At 46.2% G+C, this 22,889-nt stretch overlaps 1 protein-coding gene across 9 annotated transcripts in view; it reads right to left on the reverse strand.

The window, feature by feature from the left end:
• LOC129514492 (formin-like protein 2) overlaps positions 1-22,889 on the reverse strand; it is a 260,042-nt gene that overhangs the window by 104,957 nt on the left and 132,196 nt on the right. For all 9 annotated transcript variants that reach the window (XM_055333106.1, XM_055333109.1, XM_055333107.1 and 6 more), the window contains exon 2: positions 14,421-14,504. In XM_055333106.1, the coding sequence (XP_055189081.1) occupies positions 14,421-14,504 (84 nt within the window). The remainder of the gene's footprint in view (positions 1-14,420; positions 14,505-22,889) is intronic.

The following is a 22,889-nucleotide window of genomic DNA, read 5'->3' on the forward strand; positions in this document are numbered from 1 at the left end:
GCAGGTCACCCTCACGTCCAATAATCACAGAATCTTCATTAAGCTGCTGCATCAATTGCCACTATTTTTTTTTTTTTTTTTTTTTACCAATTAGACATTTAGAAATTAACTTCCCTGGTAATGATCTGAAAATTTCTTCTCGCGGCCAAGAACAGCTCCATTAATGCAAGCCGAGGACACAACTGCCTTTCCATCTGGAGCAGTGCTTTTTGGCTTTCAAGCATTATTCACTGATCTTTGAGTAACAGTTTGCTGTATTCTCCGGACCTCTTAACTTACTCAGGCCTGTCTTTCTGGCAAGTAGATAATACCTCCTTTTTTTCTAGAAGAGGAAAGTGAAGTTCAGAGATGAAATGACCTACCTTAAATCAGACACATACGCATCAGATCAAAGATTCAGACTCAGGCTTTCTGACTCTCTCTGACCCTTGTTCTTTCTACACCGTAGTAGGTGCGCTTGTCTTGCTTTTAAAGAAATAAAAGCTTTTAAAGGGGTACAAACATGTTCTATTTTTCTTTGAGTTCCAGTATACACAAGAACGAACACTTGGCACACAGTCCTTGATAATGTCCAAAGAATTAAACTTCTTCTAAACGTCATCTACGACTCACATCTCTCATAAATTAGGGCTAAGTGTTTAAGAGTCTGCAAGCATGCAAAGCGATCGTACACGCTGCGCGGGGCGTGCATACGCTGAAAGCTGCACCGGGCACGCGTGCACGGCTGGTAAGCCTCTGGTAAGCTGGGTAAGCCAGCTCTCCTGGCTCTGAAACTGCCTAGTGACCCCCCTGATGACACATTTCTCACTGACTCAATCTACTAAGGTTCATGCTAGCTAGCCTCCCTGCCCCGTTGCTGGCCACCAGTAAGGTCACCCTGCCACGCAAAGGCCTGCCCTGTAGATAAGGAAAAGACAAAGCATTTGCTGGATCCCACTTAATAACTAAGTCAACTGCAGCCCAAACTGGAAAACCAGGTCATTCTTAAGGAAACTGGGTGAAGGGGCCGAGATAGGGACGCACTGAGGGAACTGGGTAAGTCACAGTCAGGGGAGCTCATCGGCTACGCCGCAACACAGCCTCTCTCACCAGACACAGATCTGAGCAGTTCAACTGTTTTCTTTGGAGCCTTCCTCCATGTCCTCCTTTCTCCACCTAAATCTAATAACGTTTGTCATCGAAAGCCTTTCTGGATAATAGTCTGGAGTTGGGCGCTCCACTCAGCCAGCAAAACATTTCTGGCCCCTCGAGTCCTCTCAATCCATGTGTATAATTACATGAGAAATTATTTGAGGTTAATTTGGTGTCAGCTGGACTCATAACAAGTATGTTATAAGCATTTCCGCTCCATAAATTGTGTTTGGAGAAGCAGCTCCAAAAATCAAACACAATTTCATTGCAGTTTATCTCATACCTCAATATTCTGAGGTTACAGGAAGGAGATCATAGCAAGACAGCTGAAAATCCAGGAAATCTCTGGGAAATGAATGGCTCACGGGGGGACACACTGAGCTTCTTCCCTCTTTGGGACTGTCGCAGGGTCATTGGCTCCATTTCAGTAGCGTGTTAGCAGAGCTACCGAAATTGCTTAAACACCCTCAGGGCTGAATGCGAGGTCACCATCATTATGCCATTATTAATGTTTTATTATTCTGCTCCTGCAATAACTTTTAGATAGTGAAAATTCAAAGGACTCAGCTCTTGCACACATAAGCTCGCTACACTTGAATGATTTTTTTTCTTTCTGGAAGCTGGAAATAGTTGGGCTTCCTTTCCCAAGGCTAAGTCAGCAAACTGTGGTCTCTAAATGAGCCAGAATTACAACCAGTATCAGCACCACTAGTGCGTACTAATTTGCAGCATTTAGCTTCGCGCTAAATGCTCTTCAGAGCTCTGTTGACAGGAATAATCCAAGTCCTCAAGGGGTTTGCCCTCTAAAGGGATAATGCCAACACGGGTGCACGGGGGGAATAAAAGACAAAAATAGAATACCACCTTGATATTACATATTGACAGAAATGAGTTACACAAAGAGGACATTTTAGAGAAAATGAGAAAAACTATTAGGGCTCTAGCTCCTTACAATCTAAGACGGCCAACAAGGCAAATTCAGACAAGAGTCCGATGTTGCCCAACCAGAGGCGGAGAGCGCCCAGCTGTGCTGCTACTTACAGGTCCTTGTGGTTATTACTGGAGGAAAACACTTTGCTACATAAAGCTCCCTGCCTCTGAACACCTTAAACCTTGCTATCACAAATAGGTCACTACTTCCAGGAAGTAATATGAAAAACACAAAGGCTAAAAAAAACATTTTGACCATTTTATTATTTCACTCACCAGAACACATGATGCAAGACACTGTGTAAAAAGGCAGAAAACGAAACAAATTCATTCTTAAGCACTAAGTCTGATGTGTGAGGCACAGCAGACGTCACCGTAATACAATGCTGAGGACGACAAGAGCCATATGGGATCCTCTAGAAGTTCAAAGAAAGGTAAGGCTCTTTCCAGCGGAGAAGATCAAAGAAACTTCCCTGGAGAAAGCGGTTTCTGCATTGAGTTTTAAAGGGCAAGCCGCGTGTAGATGTCCTGGGTCGGAGTGAGAGGCAGGAGACAGAGGAGTTTTCCAGATGGGAACAAGGGGACGGAGGTAGAGGAGCGTGGGGAACGTGTGCTAACTCGGGGTTTTACTGGGTTCCAGCTGAACGGCCAAGACTAGCAGGTAACTTGGAACAGACAATGGCAGGTGTGAAATGAGAAGTGAGTACGGACGGGAAAGGCCACGGGCGCTAAGGACACCTGAGCCGTGCGGAGGGTACGGTGGGCTCGGCACCCCGGCCCCCTCCAGCCTCAGCTTCAAGCGCCATCCACTTCTGTGCCAGGCTGGACTTGAGGGACCCGGCGTGTCCCAGTCACTCCGCAGCCATCGTTTCTGGGGGCCTCGAAGCATTCCTCAGCTCAGAATATGAAATCATTGTCCTGGTCGGAGAGGACAGCTTTCCAAGGGCTCCATTAGAGCTCTCAGGCTGGAAATAACTTTTGGTGAGACTTGTCCAAATAATTTCCTTTATTTAGACTAGCACAAGTTTCTTCTGGTTCAACAGGTCTTTCCTAAACAAAGTATCCCATAATTCATTCCCTAATATATAATATTAATTGGGCTTATTTAATTCTGTTCATGGCTCATCATTTTTCCCCGATTTAAAAGTGGCTTTAATTCATTAGAAAGGTCATGCATTTATTTATTTACTTACTTATTTATTTATTAAAGGTCATGCTTTTAATAAAGTTTATTATCTCATGTCGTCCTAAGCAAAGACTGAACCATGACCGGACCAGACAGGTAGCAGCGTTCATAGGTAGGGTTATCGCTATTGAGGAGTTAAGAACTGCATAGTGACTAAAGACTGGATTTATACTGGAAAACCTTTTATCTTCAAATCTTCATTCTCTCCCTTCATGAACCAAAGCTTTCCCTTCTTTTAGCTTGGCGTTTCTTAAAATATATGCTACCAAAAAACCAGCATCTGAAGCCACTGAAGATGCTTGCTAATTTGCATTCTCCTGACTCAATTCACCGCTCAAAAATCCACATTCTCTTAAATTCCTCAAGTAGGTCCTTTCGTACACTAACACTTATTAATCACTGTTTTCAATTGCAGCTCCTACTCCGGATACCTAAATCCCTCTCCAACGTGCATGTTCTTGTCAGGCAAAGACTTTGGAACATTTTTAGTTATATTTAAAGATACAGACTTACATTATTAAAACTATAGTTACAATCTACTATTTCATGAAACTTTTACAAAATCCCTAGAGAGCATTCTTCCTCTAAAAAAATGCAAGGGGTACAAACAAGCCTTATTGCTTCTTCATTTAAAAAATAAGAATATGGGCAGCCCGAGTGGCTCAGCGGTTGAGCGCCTGCCTGCAGCCCTTGGCGTGATCCTGGAGACCTGGGATCGAGTCCCGCATCAGGCTCCCTGTGTGGAGCCTGCTTCTCCCTCTGCCTGTGTCTCTGCCTCTCTGTGTCTCTCATGAATAAATAAATAAAAGTTTTTTAAAAAATAAATAATGAGAATATGAAAACCCTTCTCCCCTATAGACAACATACTCCAGAAACCTTACTTAAGGATGCCTTCTCAAACAGCATCAACATAATGAAAAGCTCCTAAGTCTCCAGGGCTAACCATGTATCATACAAACAAGCATGGGTGAGGAAAAGAAAAATAACACGGTTCTGATCTTGATCAGGGGAAAAAAAAAAACAGCAGCAGCTGCCTTTGATGTCTTGCAGAAACCATCGAGATAAGAGTGCTAGTATTTTTCGATCACTCAAGAATATGAAAGAATGCAAACTCTATTATTTTTAAAAATATTTTTAAGATTTTTATTTAAATTTCAGTTAACAGTGTAATATTAGTTTCGGGAGTACCATTTAGTGATTCAGCACTTCCATACGACACCCTATGCTCATCACAAGTGCCCTCCTAAGCCCCATCACCCATTTCACCCATTTCCCTCACCCACCTGCCCTCCGGGGACCATCAGTTTGCTCACTAGTTTAAAGTCTGTTTCTTGATTTGCCTCCCTCTTTTTCGCCCACTTTGCTCATTTGTTTTGTTTCTTAAATTCTCTATATGAGTGAAATCATATGGTATTTGTCTCTCTCTGAATTATTTTGCTTAACATCATACTCTCTAGCTCCATCCAGGTCATTACAAATGGCAAGATTTCATTCTTTTTATGGCTGAGTAATATTTCACTTAAATGTATATACACCGCGTCTTCTCTAAGAATGGCAAATTCTTATGTTATGGATTTCTGCCTACAGTCCTACTAACTGGATTCTCCGAAATTTCATGTGCTCCAATTCAGTGTACAACCACGTGGCTACACAGTTACACGGTCATGAGAATCTCAAGAGGTGCTCGCTGCAGTGAATGGGTTGTAGTATTTGCAAAGGGTATAATTTATGGCAGAGAACCCTCGAAGTAGATGGCAGGCACATAAAGGGGTGGAGAAGGAAGCTGTCTTCCACTCAAGGCGACACCTGCCTGATACACTCAAGAAAAGCATCCTCACGAACAGAACGTAAGGACTAAAAATTGGGAGTCGAGCCATTAGGTCTAAATTAGGTCCTTACCACCTGCTTTCATTTACGTTAGGCGTAACAAATCTGCCATCTTCATCCAAACCTCCCTGCCTCCCCACCCCCAACACACATCCCAGGTTCCTAGACACAGAAATATTCACCTTTTGAAACATAGGAACAATAACAGTGTGTGCTAACAACCTGAAAACTCTTAAAGCCAAGCTTTGGTAGACTATTGTATGGTTTATCCTTAGATCTTCCGTGATTTCAAATTTAACATCACTCGCACAGACACATTCACCCGTCGGTCATCAACCTCATGTCTTTGTATCCTCAGCTCACAAGAGTAAGACAAAAATAGTTTTAACCTGTGACCACACGGTCACCATTATTCATTAGATCAAGCTCTCAGACAACACCTGACCAGACTGGCTTGAACAGGAGGTGGAAGAGGTTCGTTCAAAACTGGTCCCTGCTGAGGACACTTGCTGGATGAGACAGAGACACATGCACCTAGTACCCAGTATATTATAGTGCTCACTCCATGGGGTTTTAGGTGGGACTTGGGAAGTTCTATCTGAAACTATGAGCACAGCCATCGACAGCCAAGGGGTTGAAGAGAGCTAGTAGTGGCTTTAGGGATAACCAGCAAAATGATGGTATTTCTAGAACCCACAGATGCTACTGCAAGCCACGGTCTAGTCCACCATGTGGATACAGAATAAAGGCAGTCTCCACCCCCTAACTACAGCTCTCCATTCCTTACAAAACCTGAACTGTATTTCGAATTCACTTTTTTTCCTTATCTCCCTGCACCCTCCAACACCCATGGTCTAATGAAAAATCAAATTTTCTGCTATTTCAGTGAAATCATAAAAATGCTGTTTTACTACTATCGTGGAGATAAAGACCCCACAGGGACGCCCGGGTGGCTCAGTGGCTGAGCGTCTGCCTTCGGCTCAGGTCGTGATCCCCGGGGTCCTGGGATCAAGTCCCGCGTCGGGCTCCCTGCATGGAGCCTGCTTCTCCCTCTGCTCCCGCGTTGGGCTCCCTGCATGGAGCCTGCTTCTCCCTCTGCCTGGGTTTCTGCCTCTCTCTCTCTGTCTCTCATAAGTAAATAAATAAAATCTTAAAAAAAAAAAAAACCACAGACACCTTAATTTCCCCAATGACTTCAAAAAATAACTTCTTTTACAACACTTACTTGCAAGTTCATTCAAGATCTGCCATGAATGCTACAGATAGTTGGGGATAACGCAGGGTCTGAAAGCTCTCTGTTAAACACTCAGTCTTTGCAGAATTTACTTTTAAGATGATGTATTATTTTTTTTCAACTTCCTTGTTTAAAAGATTCAACATAGTATTTTCGGGGGCACTATAGTCCTAGCATCTAGCACATCACTCTCCTCAGTGTGTCCTCATTGGATCATTTACCTAGTGAAGGGACTGATGAAAAGAGCCACGCTGTGACCGAGGTCATCCCGGCACTTTTTTCAAAATGACTTTTCCAAACCATTTGGGTACTTTTTAGAACACAGAAATTTTCAGAATTTTTTTAGTGTCAGCTCCACCACTTGTTGGATAACTTCCATGAAGCTGTTTGACTTTTTGGTATGTGAAAGGTAAACACACACAGACCTCCACGGCAAAGACCAGGAGTTAAATGTTCACATGTTAAAAGAATGTGAAGTTGTATCTGTGCTCCCTAGTATAAATTCTTGGCTAATTCACCTTAATATGTCACTTACATTATTTTCTAAAAGATGGTGTCAAAAGTCAACTTCAGTCTATCCGTGTGCATCGTCACATTGGCTAGATGATTTCTCATTTCCTATAACAGCATTCTCAAGTTCACAAAAGATGCTCATACAATAAAAATCTACTTCGCATGACACAGTGGAGTTCTGTCTAAGACAACTCAGGCGACTAAGGAATTTCAAGGGTGGGGGGGATAGGAGGTGGCAGCGGAGGATCTCCAACTCCACTTGCATCGCCAGGCAAGAACGCAGGTAACGTGATGTTCATTTTGGCAGAAGGTAACCTAGAAGCTTGAAATCCGACTGAACACTGGGCTTCTTATTTTAGCTGTTGATGCCAAACAGCACTTCAAACAGAGTGTTTCTATCAAGCTGCCAAAACCAGGTTTAAAGTTTAAAAAGGAGTAGCTCACCCCGTCTTTAGTCTACCTTCCCATATTGTGCCCCCGGGGGGTGGTCAGCACCTTTCTCCCCAGTACAAAAATCCTAGGACCAAGAGAACCTCTGGTAGTCGAACAAAATAACCCCCCTTCTAGGTCCAGATTCAATTTTCCACAACCCCAGAGATACGAAATGGGAGACATCTCAACATGCAGGGAGCTGGCATCTGCTCCTCGGATTGCGTCTCCGGCATTTTAGAAGCCAGGGATCGGGGACCGGCGTGCACCTTAATGGAAGGGAAACTTTGCCTTCACGGGGGAAAATAAAAGAAACCTGCTCCCTCTTTTTTTTTTTTAAAGATTTTATTTATTTATGAGAGAGACAGAGAGAGAGGCCGAGACCCAGGCAGAGGGAGAAGCAGGCCCCACGCAAGGAGCCTGACCCGGGACTGGATCCCAGGACCCTGGGGATCACGACCTGAGCCAAAGGCAGATGCTCAACTGCTGAGCCACCCAGGGATCCCCCACCTGCTCTCTTTTTAACAGCAACTAACCTGATACCTTTCCTCAGATTTGGAGACTTTGAGAAAAGGAAGACAGCCCTAAGGTGAGATGTTGTGTTTTAAATTCAGCAAAAACATTACGTCCCACAGCCAGTTCGTGCCGGGCACCCTGCGGGGGCTCAGGACAAATAAACTGGTTCCAGGGACCATTTGACTCAAATGATTTTCCAGACTCGAAGCATTACATGAGGCACCTGTTTGGGGAAAACTGAGATCCATACCCTCTCAATTTTCTCTTCGCTTTCTCTTGTCTGCACTATTAAGTGCTTCTTGGGTGGATAAATTAATGAGTACATAATAGAAGGCGTGATGCCAAGTCCAACCTAGACCGGCCAAGTTGTTGCACTGTCAGAAACGGCAACCATGGCACAGACTGGCTCCCAATAAGCGTGGTTCCCCCCCACCCCACCCCACCCCCGCTCATTCACCGAGGCCGCACCTCTGTGGGTCCAGCCGGTGAGGAGAGTCGGACGTGACGCTGCCCGCTGGCAGGCCGGGTGCAGGGACCTCCTGGGGATACCACAGGCCCACTCGCCCCCCGGTGCCCGGAGACCACCGGAGACCACTGGAGACCACGCCGGGCCAGGCTGCGGCTGCCCGCAACAAGAGCTTCCCCCGACCACCCGGGTAGAACCAGCCCCCCCCCCCCGGGCGGAGGACCGGCCGGGCCTGTTATCTAACGACCAGGTCACGTGAACCATCACACGTCTCCACACACGCACTTGCTGGAACTACGGCCTCCCACAAAGCCACGTCTGTGCCCTCGCCCCACACACGTGCACATCACTGTACTTGGAGAAAGGGTGTCTGCAGATCCACGTCAGGGACCTTGAGGGTGATCATCCTCACCTTCCCAGGTGGACCCCAACCCAACAGGGAGAGTCCCGCTAAGACACAGGAGAGCAGAAGTGGCCAAAGGGAGAAAAAGAGAAGGCCCCGTAAAAGTGGAGGCGGAGGCTGGAGTCATGCAACCACTGCCCAGGAGCGTCCAGGAGCCCCTGGGAGTTGGAGGGGAGGCAAGGAGGCCTATGAGCTTCCGGGAGCTGGAGGGGAGGCGGGATTCTCCCCGAGAACCCTGGGCAGGAAGAAGACCCAGCTGCCATCCGACCTCGGGCTTCTGTCCTCCAGGACCCAGCAGTGCTCCCTACTGCTCTGGCCACCAAGTTTGCGGCCGTTCCGACGGCGGCCACAGAAAACAAACACGGCAGCTATCGTCACCCTCCCGTCACTCTAAGTGAAACGAGCTTAGTAGCAGAGAAGGCATCACGACCAAGTGACTCCAATCACAGTCCTCGGTACATCTTCAATAGGGTACATTTGGGACACAAAACTGTAACACCCCAGGGCCCCCCAAGGCCAGTGCTCTCCCTGACACAGGTGCGAGGACCGGGCTTTCCCCACAGGCCAAGGAGCCCATGCGGAGCCCCTCCCGCCCTTCGGGCCCTCGAGTCCTCGGGCGCACCTGTTGGGCAGCCAGCGGCTACGGGCCCCCCACGGAGAGCCCACCTGGGGCCCCACGGATCCTCCAGTGCCCTCCTCCCGGGAGCCCTCCTCCTCCTCCTCCTCCTGGGAGCCCTCCTCCTCCACCTCCCCTCTCCTGCTCCTCCTCCTCCTCCCAGGAGTCCTCTTCCTCCTCCCCTTCCTCCTCCTCCCAGGATCCCTCCTCCTCCACCTCCAGCTCTGTCTCCTCCTCCCCCTCCCCCCGGGAGCTGCCTCTCCATCTGTGTCCCTGCCCTGCACCGCCCTCTACCCCCCCAACCCCTGCCCAACACACAGCCGGCTCTCCAGCCTCCACCCATGTCACCTGCCTGGGCCCCACTGCCTGCGTGTCGGGGGCATGAGCCATGGACCCTGGGAACACGCCCTGCCCGGGGGGGGGGGGGGCGACATGCTGATTGATGGTACCAGCCAGTTACGAGCTGCATCCCGCTGTCCTTCCCAGGCTAAACCATAATGACCCATCCTGCTTGGACACCCCCCCCTCTTTTGCTTCTTTAGAGAAAAGCATCACATCCAATGCACCAATTGGCCCAAAGCCCACGGCATATGGAAAAGGAGCGTCGCCATCAGCACAAATAACATTTGTGTTCACCGGTAACAAAATAAAAAGATGATTTTACCTTCATCTTGTTCAAAAAGACAGCTGATGAAAGTTTAGGAGGGGATTTTTTTAAGTGAGGAAATCCGTATGGAGGGACACGTGGCCCGGAAACCTTAGGTGAGGCCACGGATGAGGCTGGTAACAGACCCCACCACCCAGGTGCTGGGCCCTTGGTAAGGGCAGACCACGAATCCGGCTCCGAGCAACCCAGCAGCAGCGGAGAAAAGGAGAACCACGACCGGTCCTGTGATTCCGATCACCCACATAACAATTTTTCACTGGAACCAAACCTGAAATAACTTCACCCTAAAGCCTCCAATATTCTTGATCACATACTTCTTTTGGTATTAAATTTCTCTAATATTCCCAGTTCATTTGGTGCAGACTCCGTACTAGGCCTATCCCGGGTACCTCACGATTACCTACCTACACTATTTGCTTAAAAAAAAAATGAAATAAGCATTTGGATTCCATATAATGTTTGGGCACAAAACAGTGGGGCAGGGGCTGTCTAACGGGTCAGGTCTCAATGACAACACACCACGGTCATTGTTCTAAGACGACACATAAGACACAAGGTTTGCCTGGTATTTTCCTGGATTGAAAATCCATGGCTATGGCTTGGGGCGCCTGGGGGCTCAGTGGGTTAAGCATCTGCCTTCAGCTCAGGTCACAACCCCCGGGGCCTGAGCCCCACGTCGGGCTCCCTGCTCAGCAGGGTCTGCTTCTCCTCTCTCTGCCCCTCCCTCCCACTTGCACTCTCTCGCACACATGCGCTCACTCACTCTAATAAATAAAATATTTAGAAGGAAGGGAGGCAGGAAAGAAGGAAGGAAATCTATAGCTGCGGCTTTTCCTGACAGCATCCTACAGCACGCATTCAAACCATCAAGTATACTTAGATAATAGGTGATGACACATTCAATATAATCAATTTCCTTGAATCTTTTGATGACAAGTCGATGATAAAATAATGGTCCGATATCTAATAGCTGAGCTCTTCAGTAGCAGCAGAAGCAGCCACACCATCGATAAAGCACCTGCTCCGTGCCAAGTGTTAGTTGATGTACTTTACATATATTGCCTGCAACCCTCAAATCATTTTAAACTGCTGTGTTTTCTTTTCAAGTAGGATCCACACGCAACTTGGGGCTTTAAACTCAGCACCCTGAGATTATGAGTTGCATGTGCTACCAACTGAGCCAGCTAGCCAGGCACCTCTTTAGAAGGTTAGAGTAGCTAAGGAAAAAAATGAAGATTATGTGGCACTTTAGTTTTTAATTTTATATTGTAAATTCTTGAATACACACCGAAGTACAAAGTATACTGTGATAGACCCCAACACACTCCACCACCAAGATTCAACCATCAAGGTTTTGCACGTTCTATCCCTTTTGTTTTCCTTTATGAAGTGTTTCATAGCCATATTCCAGCAATACTCCATCCCTACGGCCGTACACATTGCTTTAAAAATAAAGACAGATTCTTATACAACCATAATGCCCAAATCAACCCTAACAAAGTCAACCACTTCTTAGATTCATCCACTAATTTCTCTGGAAAATTTTTCTGGGGAAATTTCCCCAGTTACTGCTCTTCAATTCTGTTTTTAGCCTATCTCTGTTACAAAAGCAAATATAATTCGCTATGCCATAAAATTCACACTCAGAGTGGTATGCAATTTTATTCCGTTCACAAGGCTACATAACTATCACCACTCTTTAATTCCCAACACTAAGAAATCTGGTGTCATTTCCATCACACCTACTAAACAAAACTAAAAACAAAAAAAAGTGCACATTCATTAGCGGTCACTCCCCTCCCCCTCCCAGTGCACAGCAACCACTAACCTACTTTCTCTATGGATCTTTCTACTTGGGACATTTCATATAAATGGTATTTTAAAAGCAAATATATTTATTTATTTTTTATAAATTTTTTATTTATTTATGAGAGAGAGAGAGAGAGAGACAGAGACACAGGCAGAGGGAGGAGCAGGCTCCATGCACCGGGAGCCCGACGTGGGACTCGATCCTGGGTCTCCAGGATCACACCCTGGGCCAAAGGCAGGTGCCAAACCGCTGCGCCACCCAGGGATCCCCAATCCGTGTTTTTTAATTTATTTTCCGCGGCTCATTCACACACTTGAGCCCTTGGCGAGGAAGAGAGCAGCGCGTTCGCATACAGCCCCTGAATGAGCAGCTCTTCCACAATCAGACCTCCCAGGCCACCTTACCACTCAACAGCCACGCCCCCAGTGCATGGAGCCTGCTTCTCCCTCTGCCTGTGTCTCTGCCCCTCTCTCTCTCTCTCTCTCTCTCTCTCTGTGACTATCATAAATAAATAAATTTAAAAAAAATAATTATTTTTCACTCTTATTAACAAATCACCCAGGACACCTCTGAACACTGATGGAGCCCCAGCCTGGAGCTTTCAACACGTGTTGAAGTAACTGCCAGAAAGAAACAGATCGAATGGCTAAATTCTCTATGTTGTGGCACATTAACATTTAAGGGCAATAATAAGCTGAACCTAGGATCTGAAAATCTGAAACACAATTAATTAGCTGATTTGCTCCTCTCCCAGCCTTGAGATCCCCAGACCCACCATCTACCCTAGAGGCCATGGGTGGTCCGAGGGAAGAGTGCAGCTGTTAGAAATCTTCTCTCAGCAGTAACCTGCCATTTCTGGCTGCTAGAGAGGCAAAGACTGACAACTCAACCAAGCCGGAAAGGAGCAGAGCAGCCTGACGGCCAGTGAATCCTGCAGGTCTGCGGGAGGAGGTTCCGATCTTCTCTACAGCTCTGACAAAATAGCCACTGCCTTCCTCTGCACCTGCCACTGTCACAACCTGTCACACTAGAATTACCACCCCCACTGGACCTCCCTCATTTGCACGATTCCTTTTCCTTTATATTAACTATCCCTATCATCCTTGTTCATCGTCGTCGTAAAATCATTTTTCCCCACAATAATAGGCTTGGTCAGTACTCATGAAAAATTAACTCTCAGGGAAGGAGAGTCTAAGTGTCAGCAGAATTTCACTCCTTTGCATCGTGGTCCTATAAGCAATAAGCTTCCTCTTTGGTTTCTATCTACTCTCAGTACCCAAATAGAGGGGAGGACTTTTATCATCATCTCATTACTGTTTGAGTCAGGAGCTGAGGAGAAACCACACACAATGAACACTTTAGAAGCTGCCAACTGCGAGCATGTATGTCTTAGGGTAATAGCTCTACCTATGGGCAATTAAAAAAAAAAAAAACTCTGCTTCTCTGATACATGTTGTCCCCACAATAGAAATCCAAGAAAAAAGAAAAAAGAAAAGAAAAGAAAAGAAACCCAAGGCAGCGGTGTTTTTTTTTTTCTTTTCTTTTTCAAGGCAGCGGTGTTAGGAAGAAATATAACACTCCCCAGAAATTTTCAGGGTGGTGGGAGGTGGAAACACAAGCACCCTGAAGCTCATGGCACAACATAAAAAGTTCACATACAGAGCCTGCTATCTCACAGTGACGCCTCTAAGGATTCAATCAACTGGCCCAGACCAAGCCCTCCAACAAAGTGCCAAAAAACAAAACAAAACAAAACAAAAACCATCAATTACAATGCAATACTACTACATACCCTTTAAAAGAATAGGATAGAAACGTACATACTGATGAATGTACCAAGGGGCAGAATGGACTAGTGTGTACATTCACGTATTTTAGTTTTTTTAAGACAAAAACATTTTAAAAGCTGAAAGGAAATACTTCAAGGTCTTACCAGGGAGCTCTAAGGTGGAGAATTTGAAGACCAGACAGAAACAAAATGCAGATTTTCACTTTTTATTTTATATCTCTTAATCATCTGAATTAGGAGTTAATGACAAAATGAAAACAACTTTAGAGTTGCTAAAATCTGAAATAATTTATCAGCTGAAGCAATGTTTCTTTATAAACAATTCACCTTCTCACATGACTAGACATCAATATACAGGAATAGGAAAGCCAGCTGAACTAGAAGACTTGCACTACTCTCGCAGCAGAAACTGCTGTGGAAACAGAAAAACTGGGGCGCCTGGGTGGCCAAGTGTCCGACTCCAGATTACAGCTCAGGTCGTGATCTCAGGGTCATGGGACTGAGCCCCATGTCAGGCTCCATGCTGGGCATGGGACCTGCCTTGGATTCTTTCTCTCCCTCTCCCTCTCCACCCCCACCCCTGGCCGCAGCCCCAATTCTCTCTCTCTCTCTCTCTCTCTCTCTCTCAAAACCAAACAGGTCTGAATTTGGTTTGCCTATCTGATGAGATTTCCCAGAAAACCTAATAACTAAATGCTTAAAAATAAGGGAGACAATTAAAATAATGCACAAATAAAGTAAGTCACTTCCTAGCTTTACCTCTGGTCCTGAGAAACAGGAAGGCAGAGAGTTACACAACAGAAATCCATGCATTCGTATCCTGGAAAAAGTCTACTATATTTAGGGAGGAAATCTGATTCTCTTCTTTCATTATTTCTTGATAAAAGCATCACTGTGTCTTACCTGATCGCAAATCAGTTCCCACTTCTTCTCATTATCATACTGCCGCAGTAATCTGGCTTTGTCAGGGGGTAGGTTCATAGCATTCTGTAAAAAGAAGAGGAAAGAGATACGTCACATCCCACAACAGGCTGCTAACGGGTAGCTCATGCACAGACCAAAGAATACTACAGTGGTTCTTTGAGGACTTGTTTGCAATTCCTAGCATCCATTTAAACCGAAACACCTTACGGAAGTCATTTAAACATCAAATCAGTGTAATGGGACTAGAGAAGCTCTGAAGTCCTTGCTGGGACATTCATCTGCTTTGAACTATCAGATGTGCATTTCACCAAACGTAATGCATTATTTCTTCATTTAATAGCAGGTTCCCATTCTACTTAGTAGTTGAGAGGGTATTAATTACCCCGTTATTTTTAAAGCACTGCAGCCCCACCAGACACACAACAGAAAACACCCGAAGAAAACTCAATGACCAGAACCTCTGATAGAAAGAAAACATCAATGTTTACTTTGATAAATTTAGGTAAAAGCGCACTTTAAAAAAATTTAAAATTTAAAATTTTTTTTAAAAAAACACGAAAAAAAGTGCAGGTGGTTTTTGTCACCTCTGTGAAATGAAAAACACTCCTTCAGGACATATGTTAAAATTAGCAATGACAATTCTTAGTTTAGCTATACGGTTTCTGAAGTTGGGTTTGCAGGGAGAAATTGACCATGAGCTCAAGGAAACGTCTAGACGTCGGAACTCACATAAACCTCCTTCCGTCAATACAGCACACCTTCCGTACTATTGGTCACGGATATGCACCCAGGTGCACCCCCATGGTTTTAGTCTAATGTCCCAAATGACCAATCTTACACACTCTCAAGATGCTTGGCTTGGGTCTGAGGTGAGATCTTTGGCCACAGAACAGGGCAAGTGAGAGCGCCCCAGAAGAAGTTCATATCCGTTCCCTCAGCCTCCCTAAAGTTTCCAGGCTCCAAACTGAGCTAAGGAGTCAATGTCTATTAGCTGTCGTATCTCAGCCACTTGCAGCAACACTCTAAATCATACTATCCCTAAAATAAACACCACAGATCCTTGCCTGGGGCAATGTTTGAATAGACAAAACCCAAAGGCCTTCAGCTTTTAATGCTAGAGCCCCTAGCTCCCTGGAAGATGCGGCCTATGGAGAAGCAATTCAACTCGCGGTTACTGTCTCTTATCATCCAGGGAAAGGAATGTAATAGAGGCAGGGATGGGTGAGCTATTCTGACTTAATGGCAGAGAATTAACCTCTGATAATTTTGGTAGATGTAACTCTACCATTTTCCTTTAAACTCAATTTAGCATCCAGAGTAGGATGCCTAAGGAAGTGGGCGTTACAGACGACCTACTAATTTGAATCTGATCCATCTGAATCCAAAAACCTATCTTCAGAATACTAAAATTTTTAATTACCCCCAAAGCTGATAATATAAGCAGAAGAGCTTTGGACTCCAGAGTTTTCAATGATATTGCCAAGGCTTCTCCCTAGAAACATCTAAAATGGGGAAAATGTTTTCGTATCACTTATCAACATAGAGTATGTACTTGAATCAGAAAGAACAATAACGACTCGCATTTACTTGTAATTATAATTTTTCAAGTTAAACAACCACCTGGGACAAGGTAAAAGAGGACTTCTTGTCTGTCTTTCTGAGGGAGACCAATGTTATTGACGGTTAAAAAACCAGTCCGTCATTGCTTACTTGTGCCCAAGAGACGGATTATTTCCTCCTAAACTGATTTTGACCTCCACATTAATGCTCTTGGGTGTGATTATGCATTAAATAAAAACAGTAAGATTATGAGGTAAGTTAAATGAGGTTTTCTGAGTCCTTATTAATCTCTTGAGATGTAAAGGGGATAAGAAAAAAGAATGCCTGAACTCTTCCAAGGTGTCAAGCACTGTACGAAGCACTTCACATAATCTCATGTAAATCTCCGTAACAAGCTCATGAGATGTAATTTCCCTCTATTTATAGATGGGAAAGGAGACCCGGGAGAACTTGGTTAATGGGCTCAAAGTTGGACCGTTTTCCAGGAGCAGAACACAACCTTAACTTAGTCTGTTAGGCTCCCCAAAACAAACATTAAAAATGCCTTTTTTTTTTTCTGGAAAGGCAAAATAGCAGTAACTGACTTTCAAGTGAGTACCAGACGCTCACGTAGAATTAGTTAGCATACGCCGCGACGGGAGTTAGACGCAGGCCTTGTTACTGCCTTTCCATCTAGATCAACTTTTATTTTAGCGAAACAGTCTTTCATTCAACAAACGTCTGAAAAGCGCCGCTCCTGTGCAAGCTCCGTACTGCACCGTACGGCGGGAGGCACAGAGACACGGGCCCAGCATCAAATTCCGGTGGGAGCAGTTCCACATGAACTGAGCTCATGGTCTCGAACTCTGGTATGTCTTGAGAGAGATTTTCGGAGGGTAACTTTAGAATGGACAATCTGGCATGATCCTTCAGGAAAAATTAAGAGGAGCACTAAAGATGAGAAGGACTGAGCCAGGTCGAGAGTGGACAAAAGCATACCGAGGAGAGGAAATAGCGAAAAGATGCTAAGTCAGGAAACACCCTGGCCCATCAAAGAGCTGAAAGTAGTTCACTGAAGGTGGAGAGAGAGTAAAAGAGAGAGAACAAGAGAAAGATGAGGCTGCAGAGCCGATGCCCAGACACATCGGCAGGGTAAATACCTTTATTTTGTCTGCAGGGCAACAGCAGCCGTTGAAGACCATAAGCATGAAAGGACAGAGCCAAGTTGTGTTTCACAAGGACTGACCTATGCATACAGGGTGATCTGAGTAGAGACAGCCACAGTGGAGGCAGCGAGGCCACGGGCTCAAATGAATGACGGTGGCCTGAACAAAGCCAATGGCACATCAAGTGAAATAAAGTGGACAGATGTCAAAAATAGCAACAGAGGGGTCCCTGCGTGGCTCAGTGGTTGACCATCTGCCTTCGGCCCAGGGTCCTGGGATCGAGTCCCACATCAGGCTCCCTGCATGGAGCCTGCTTCTCCCTCTGCCTGTGTCTCTGCCTCTCTGTGTCTCTCATGAATAAATAAATAAAATCTTAAAAAAAAAACACCAACAGAAATTGTTCGGTTAGATTTTAAGGGCTGAGAGAAGGCGGCACTGATTAACACTACACCTGTACGCCGAGTCACTAGGCGAGCGGCCATGTGCTCAGCACAGGAGCACCCACAGGACGTGGCGCAGATCTGCCGGAGGTGGTGAGCGGGTTAAGGTGTGAGCTGGCTCTGGGACGGCCTGGAGCGAGGGCAGCAGGCAGACAGCACCATGAGGATCTAGAAAGAGAGGCCTGCATCTCCCTGAATGAGAAGAGTCCTAAGGAGTGTTTCTGAGCTTGCTGACCAGTCCCCGGCTGGAGAAGGTGCGCAGCATCGACGCGTCAAAACTAGCGCCACGCTTGGCAACCACGGGCCGTGCACCCGCGGCCGCCCCCCCTTCCACTCACACCTGCTCAGGCTCACGCTGCTGTCCCGGGGATCCCACGGCCCGACAGGCAGACGCTTGGCAGAGGCTGGCCAAGTCTAGGGCGCTGGGCGAGCCAGGAACAGCCGCCCTTAAACCCTGTCCCGGCCGCCTCCAGAAATGCGCTCCCCTCTGCGTGACTGACAATGGGGATCGACCCCAAGTCTTCCTCGCTCCACCTCATCTACTTTGTGGTGTGTGACGCAAGGCCCTCCCCTCCTTCCCTTCTCCCACAAACACCCACAAACACCCAGTACCTGCTGGGCTTCGCCACGGGCCTCAATACCTGCCCTCTAGGAATCGGGAGAGATTCGGTCATGAAGCTGCTACATCAACCGCAGCCACAGCCCGAGCACGGAGGATGTTGGAGTTGACACGCCTAGTGGAGGTTAACGGTTTATTCCTAGACTGCACAAGCTCCAAGCTGCAACAGAGCATCCGAGGGCATTCTTGGTCTCTTTCCTTTCAACCAGGCAAACTTTTAATAATCAGCTCAAATATCTTGTGCCTTAAGAACCTTCCCCCACTACTCCGAGCCAACACACCCTCTCGGGCTCCAACAGCACGGCACAGCAGATCCGCTTGCCCAGCTCCATCCCCAGTGGGTTAAGAACCTCCAGGACAATTTCTTCCATTGACCCCAGAGCCAGGTACAGTGTATGCAAATGGTAAAGCACCACGTGGGTTGCCGAGTAAACTAATAAACCACTTGCCAAAGCCGACTAGTCCGGCAATAGCACTCAGTCTGAAAATATCTTCACTGATTCAGGGCTTATGCTTCAGTGAGTAACGAAGTCTAAACACCAAAGAATGTTTTTGTTTATTATAAAACCCCAATGATAATGTCTATTAATCATCAATGATTATCTTCCAAACAAGAACTCAAGATAGTGGAAAAAAAAAATCAAGGTCAATTCTAACAACAATTGCCTAAAAAGCAAAATGATGCTTTAGGCAGTCTTCTGCCGCACATAATAAATCACGGAACTGGAACTCCATCTTGCTTTGCTCTCGTTGGCAGTAAATTCAGATCAGTATCAAGTATAACAATTAATCTACCCCAAGTTGTAGTCATTTTTATGGTCTTTATTCTGGTTTTTTGCTTAACTCTACTATTTTATATTGTTTTTTTTTATTTTAAAGAAAATTTTTTTAAAGATTTATTTATTTATGATAGACACACACACAGAGAGAGAGAAAGGCAGAGACACAGGAGGAGGGAGAAGCAGGCTCCATGCAGGGAGCCCAACACGGGACTCGATCTCGGGCCTCCAGGATTGCGCCCTGGGCCAAAGGCAGGCACCAAACCGCTGAGCCACCCAGGAATCCTCTTATATTGTTTTTATTTTATTTTTTTCTTATATTGTTTTTAAATGGGCTTTCCATCTTAAAGCTTTTTGAAAAAAAAATCAAAGGTAAATAATAATGGAATATCCCCCTGGATACTTCATGGAGACATTAACTATGGATAAAAACAGTCTGTGATGATCTATATATCTGAAGTGATATTTATAGACTATTATACACGACATAGAGCAGAATGAAGGAACCAAATAACCCCATGTCCTAGGAATACAACTCTCTGACATCAGCTCTTATCCTAAGTTCACGGAAGCAACAAAAATTGCGGAACACCCTTCTTTCTCCCTGTTGTCCTTGGTGCGAAACCCACAGTGATACGCAGACACACACTAGTGAAAGTGACCCTATTAAATACACCTTATGTAACCATAATACACCTTTGTTCTCTTAATCTCTAAATTAAAACTTTCAAGTATTAAGTCACCAGATTCAATAACAGAAACTCTTTTATTCCATAACCACCTGCAGAGGTAAAAAAAAAAAGAAAAAGAAAAAGAAAAGACATGGACTTACAAGCAGGGTCACTTATGGGAGCAAGGAAAAACACTGATGGTCTGATACGTCTGTCAGAAGAGAAACAGCTCAGACAATCTTTCAGGGTTCTTAACTGATAAAGGTACAGAAGTTTCATGGGAAACTCAAAAGAAGGAGCCCTTCCTTTTCTTTAATTTGCAGTAAATACACACACACACACACACAATATAAAATTTGTCCTTCCAGCCACATGTTTAAATGCATAGTTCAGGGATGTTAACTATATTTAGTGTTGATCTCTAGAACTCCCTCATCTTGCAATACTGAGGCTCAATCCCCAAGCAAGAACTCCTCATTTCCTCCTCCCCAGACCCATTACCTTGTGCCACGAAAAGGAAATGGGATGGATTACAATAGATGATTGGGCAGCATGGCACACACTGCAGTTGAACGAGGCAGGATGCGGCAGGGGTTTATTAGCTGGCTCTGGAGGTGGACTAGCTGGATTCCAACCCTGGCTCTACCACTTATTACTGGTGATCGTGGGCCACACAACTTGAATCGAAAAGCAAAAGAAAATGAACAAACAGCCCAGAAGCAAAGAGCCGGTAAATATAATTTCAAAGGGAAGGTCAGAATCAAAGTGAAAGGTCAAAAACAAGATGGTACCACTTACTTACTGATGGTCTGATACGTCTGGGGCACTTAGGCTCTCTGTGCGCATCAGTCAATGTAATCTGCCTTATAATCCTGACAGGTAGGTATTATCTTCTCTGTTTAACGGAGAAGAAAACTGAAGGACAAGGAAGTTAAGTAACTCTTCCCTGCATGACAGGTGACGAAGCCGGGACCCAAGCGTGGCCTTTACGAGCGCCCTCCTTCCCCTGACACTTAAGTGGTAGTGTTTCTACAGCACGGCCTGCCCAAGCAGAGCAATCCAAGAATTCTACTTGAATAACCAAGACCTGATCGCTAGCTGAGATGAAGATACACATTATTTAAGCTACTAATATTCTCAAAATACCGGTATTTTAACACAAGTCTTCAATATCTTTGAAAATATGAACTACAGTGTCACCCCCGCCCCCCAAGTTACTGGGCACCCCCGGAGGTAGCAGGCCCTCCGCCCACTCAGCGGCACCCAGCACGCTCCAGGAAGGCCAGGTGGAGCCGGAGATGCAGATAGGAGGTAAAGTCAGCCTTCGACGGGGCGAGGCGAGATGAGCAAAGCAATGCAAAACAGACCAGGAACATGACGCAATCCGGCCTCAGAAAAGAGGCTGTTACGTTTCGTTGTCTTGTTAGAGGAAATGCAGGGATCGGCCTCGGCTGTGTGGGAAGGGCAGGGAAGAAAGGTGTGCGTGGTTCTGAGTCACTGGGCTTGGAGGTGGGCCCCCGGCCGTGGCCTCAGCTCTCGGGGCCGCTCCCTGACCCGCGCCGGGCTTCCCACGCGTGGAATGGGGGGGGGGGACAGTGGCGGTCCTGACCAGAGGGGGATGACGGTCACGATGAGAACTCCCTGCTTCACAGAGTCCGGGCAAAGTGAAGCTGTGACGCACGGCGCAACGTACACGGAGACCCTCGGCAGGTTAGATCCTATTAGGGTCGCTCCTTCGGCGCAGGCAGTGTGGACAGGGCTGAGCACGGATGCAGGAGAAGGCAGGCTGTGCGACCTGGGCGCAGTGAGGGGAGAGCCGGGAGCTTGAGCCAGGCAGAGGCCAGTCCCGGATACCGGAGCACAGGCTCCAATCTACCCAGCAGGGAGTGGGGCTCCTCAGCCAAAAGAACATCAGGGAAAGCCGGCCACTGGGGTCCTCGAACGGCCCGGGATACAGGGCCTCCCCCCTGTCCAGCACCTGATGCCCACTTACAAACCAATCCCCCGAGTTCGCTTTAAGATTCCGCATCTCAAGGCAGGAGAGGGTGGCTGCAAACTCAACCCACACGAGCCTCCAGGTAACGACCTGACTCCTGAGCTCCAACGGCCTCCGAGCCCAGAAGATGCGGCTAACATCCACCCAGCCTGTCCCCTGGCCGGCCTCGGGCAGTCGGCCATACACTCCCCACAGGGATGCTCAGTCAGGCGTCTTTCACCGTCACTTCATTTTTATTCACCACTGAGGGCATTCATGTCATTCGCTATAGCCAGGAAAGCCCAGAGCAGGAGAGATCAGCCTGCCCCCGGATCCAGGTACGCCTTCAAAATAAAACCCAGTCGGAGAGTTGGCCCTTCTGGGCGACCAGGACAATGAGACCCACCTATGACCTCCCGTTCATGATTTTAGTTATGCCCGTTTTCTTAAAGGCCTTCTTAAAGAGTCAACTAAATACAAATTACTCTTGCACAACGTTTTATGATCAAAAAGTCCAGAGCTAGAAGAGAAGCCTGTGAAGCCTGGTCCTAGTCTGTCTTCTCTAGGTGACCAAGCCGACTCAACAAACCGCCGGCCAGGTCCACATTCATGGAAGTGGTTGGTACCAATACTAGACCCGAGAACCCAGGCCAACGGGACTAGTACTCTTTCTCCATGGTCATGTGGGGCTTTGTATTCACAAAACAACTCATTTTATTTGCAAAATTATGAATGTCGGGGCAGCTCGGGTGGCTCAGCAGTTTAGCACTGCCTTCAGCCCAGGGCATGATCCCGGAGTCCCAAGATCAGGTCCCACGTTGGGCTCCCAGCATGGAGCCTGCTTCTCCTTCTGCCTGTGTCTCTGCCTCTTTCTCTCAGGATCTCTCATGAATAAATAAATAAAATACTAAAAAAAAATCACAGGCTTTTATAAAAAAAATTATGAATCTCTAGAAAGTCACATATCTGTTTTTCCCCAGTAAAGACCAATATAAAAAAACTTCCCAAGATCACGTGTAAATTATCTACTGCTTGAAAGTAGTCACATTTTCACTGCTCTTTGCAAATGAGAATACATAAGTGTTGAGTATATATACATATGTTTAGATTATTTATATATAATTGCAGGGCCCTTATCATCAATATGGGTAAGGCTATGTGGGAGAGCCCATCTTAATCTACCGAATAGAAGGGCGTAACTCTAGTAGTCTGGGCCAAGTTTTCCTGTAGCCCATCAATTACTCCCCAGATCATTAATT

Source organism: Nyctereutes procyonoides, unplaced genomic scaffold (genome assembly GCF_905146905.1).
Source record: "Nyctereutes procyonoides isolate TBG_1078 unplaced genomic scaffold, NYPRO_anot_genome, whole genome shotgun sequence".
Classification (NCBI taxonomy): Eukaryota; Metazoa; Chordata; class Mammalia; order Carnivora; family Canidae; genus Nyctereutes; species Nyctereutes procyonoides.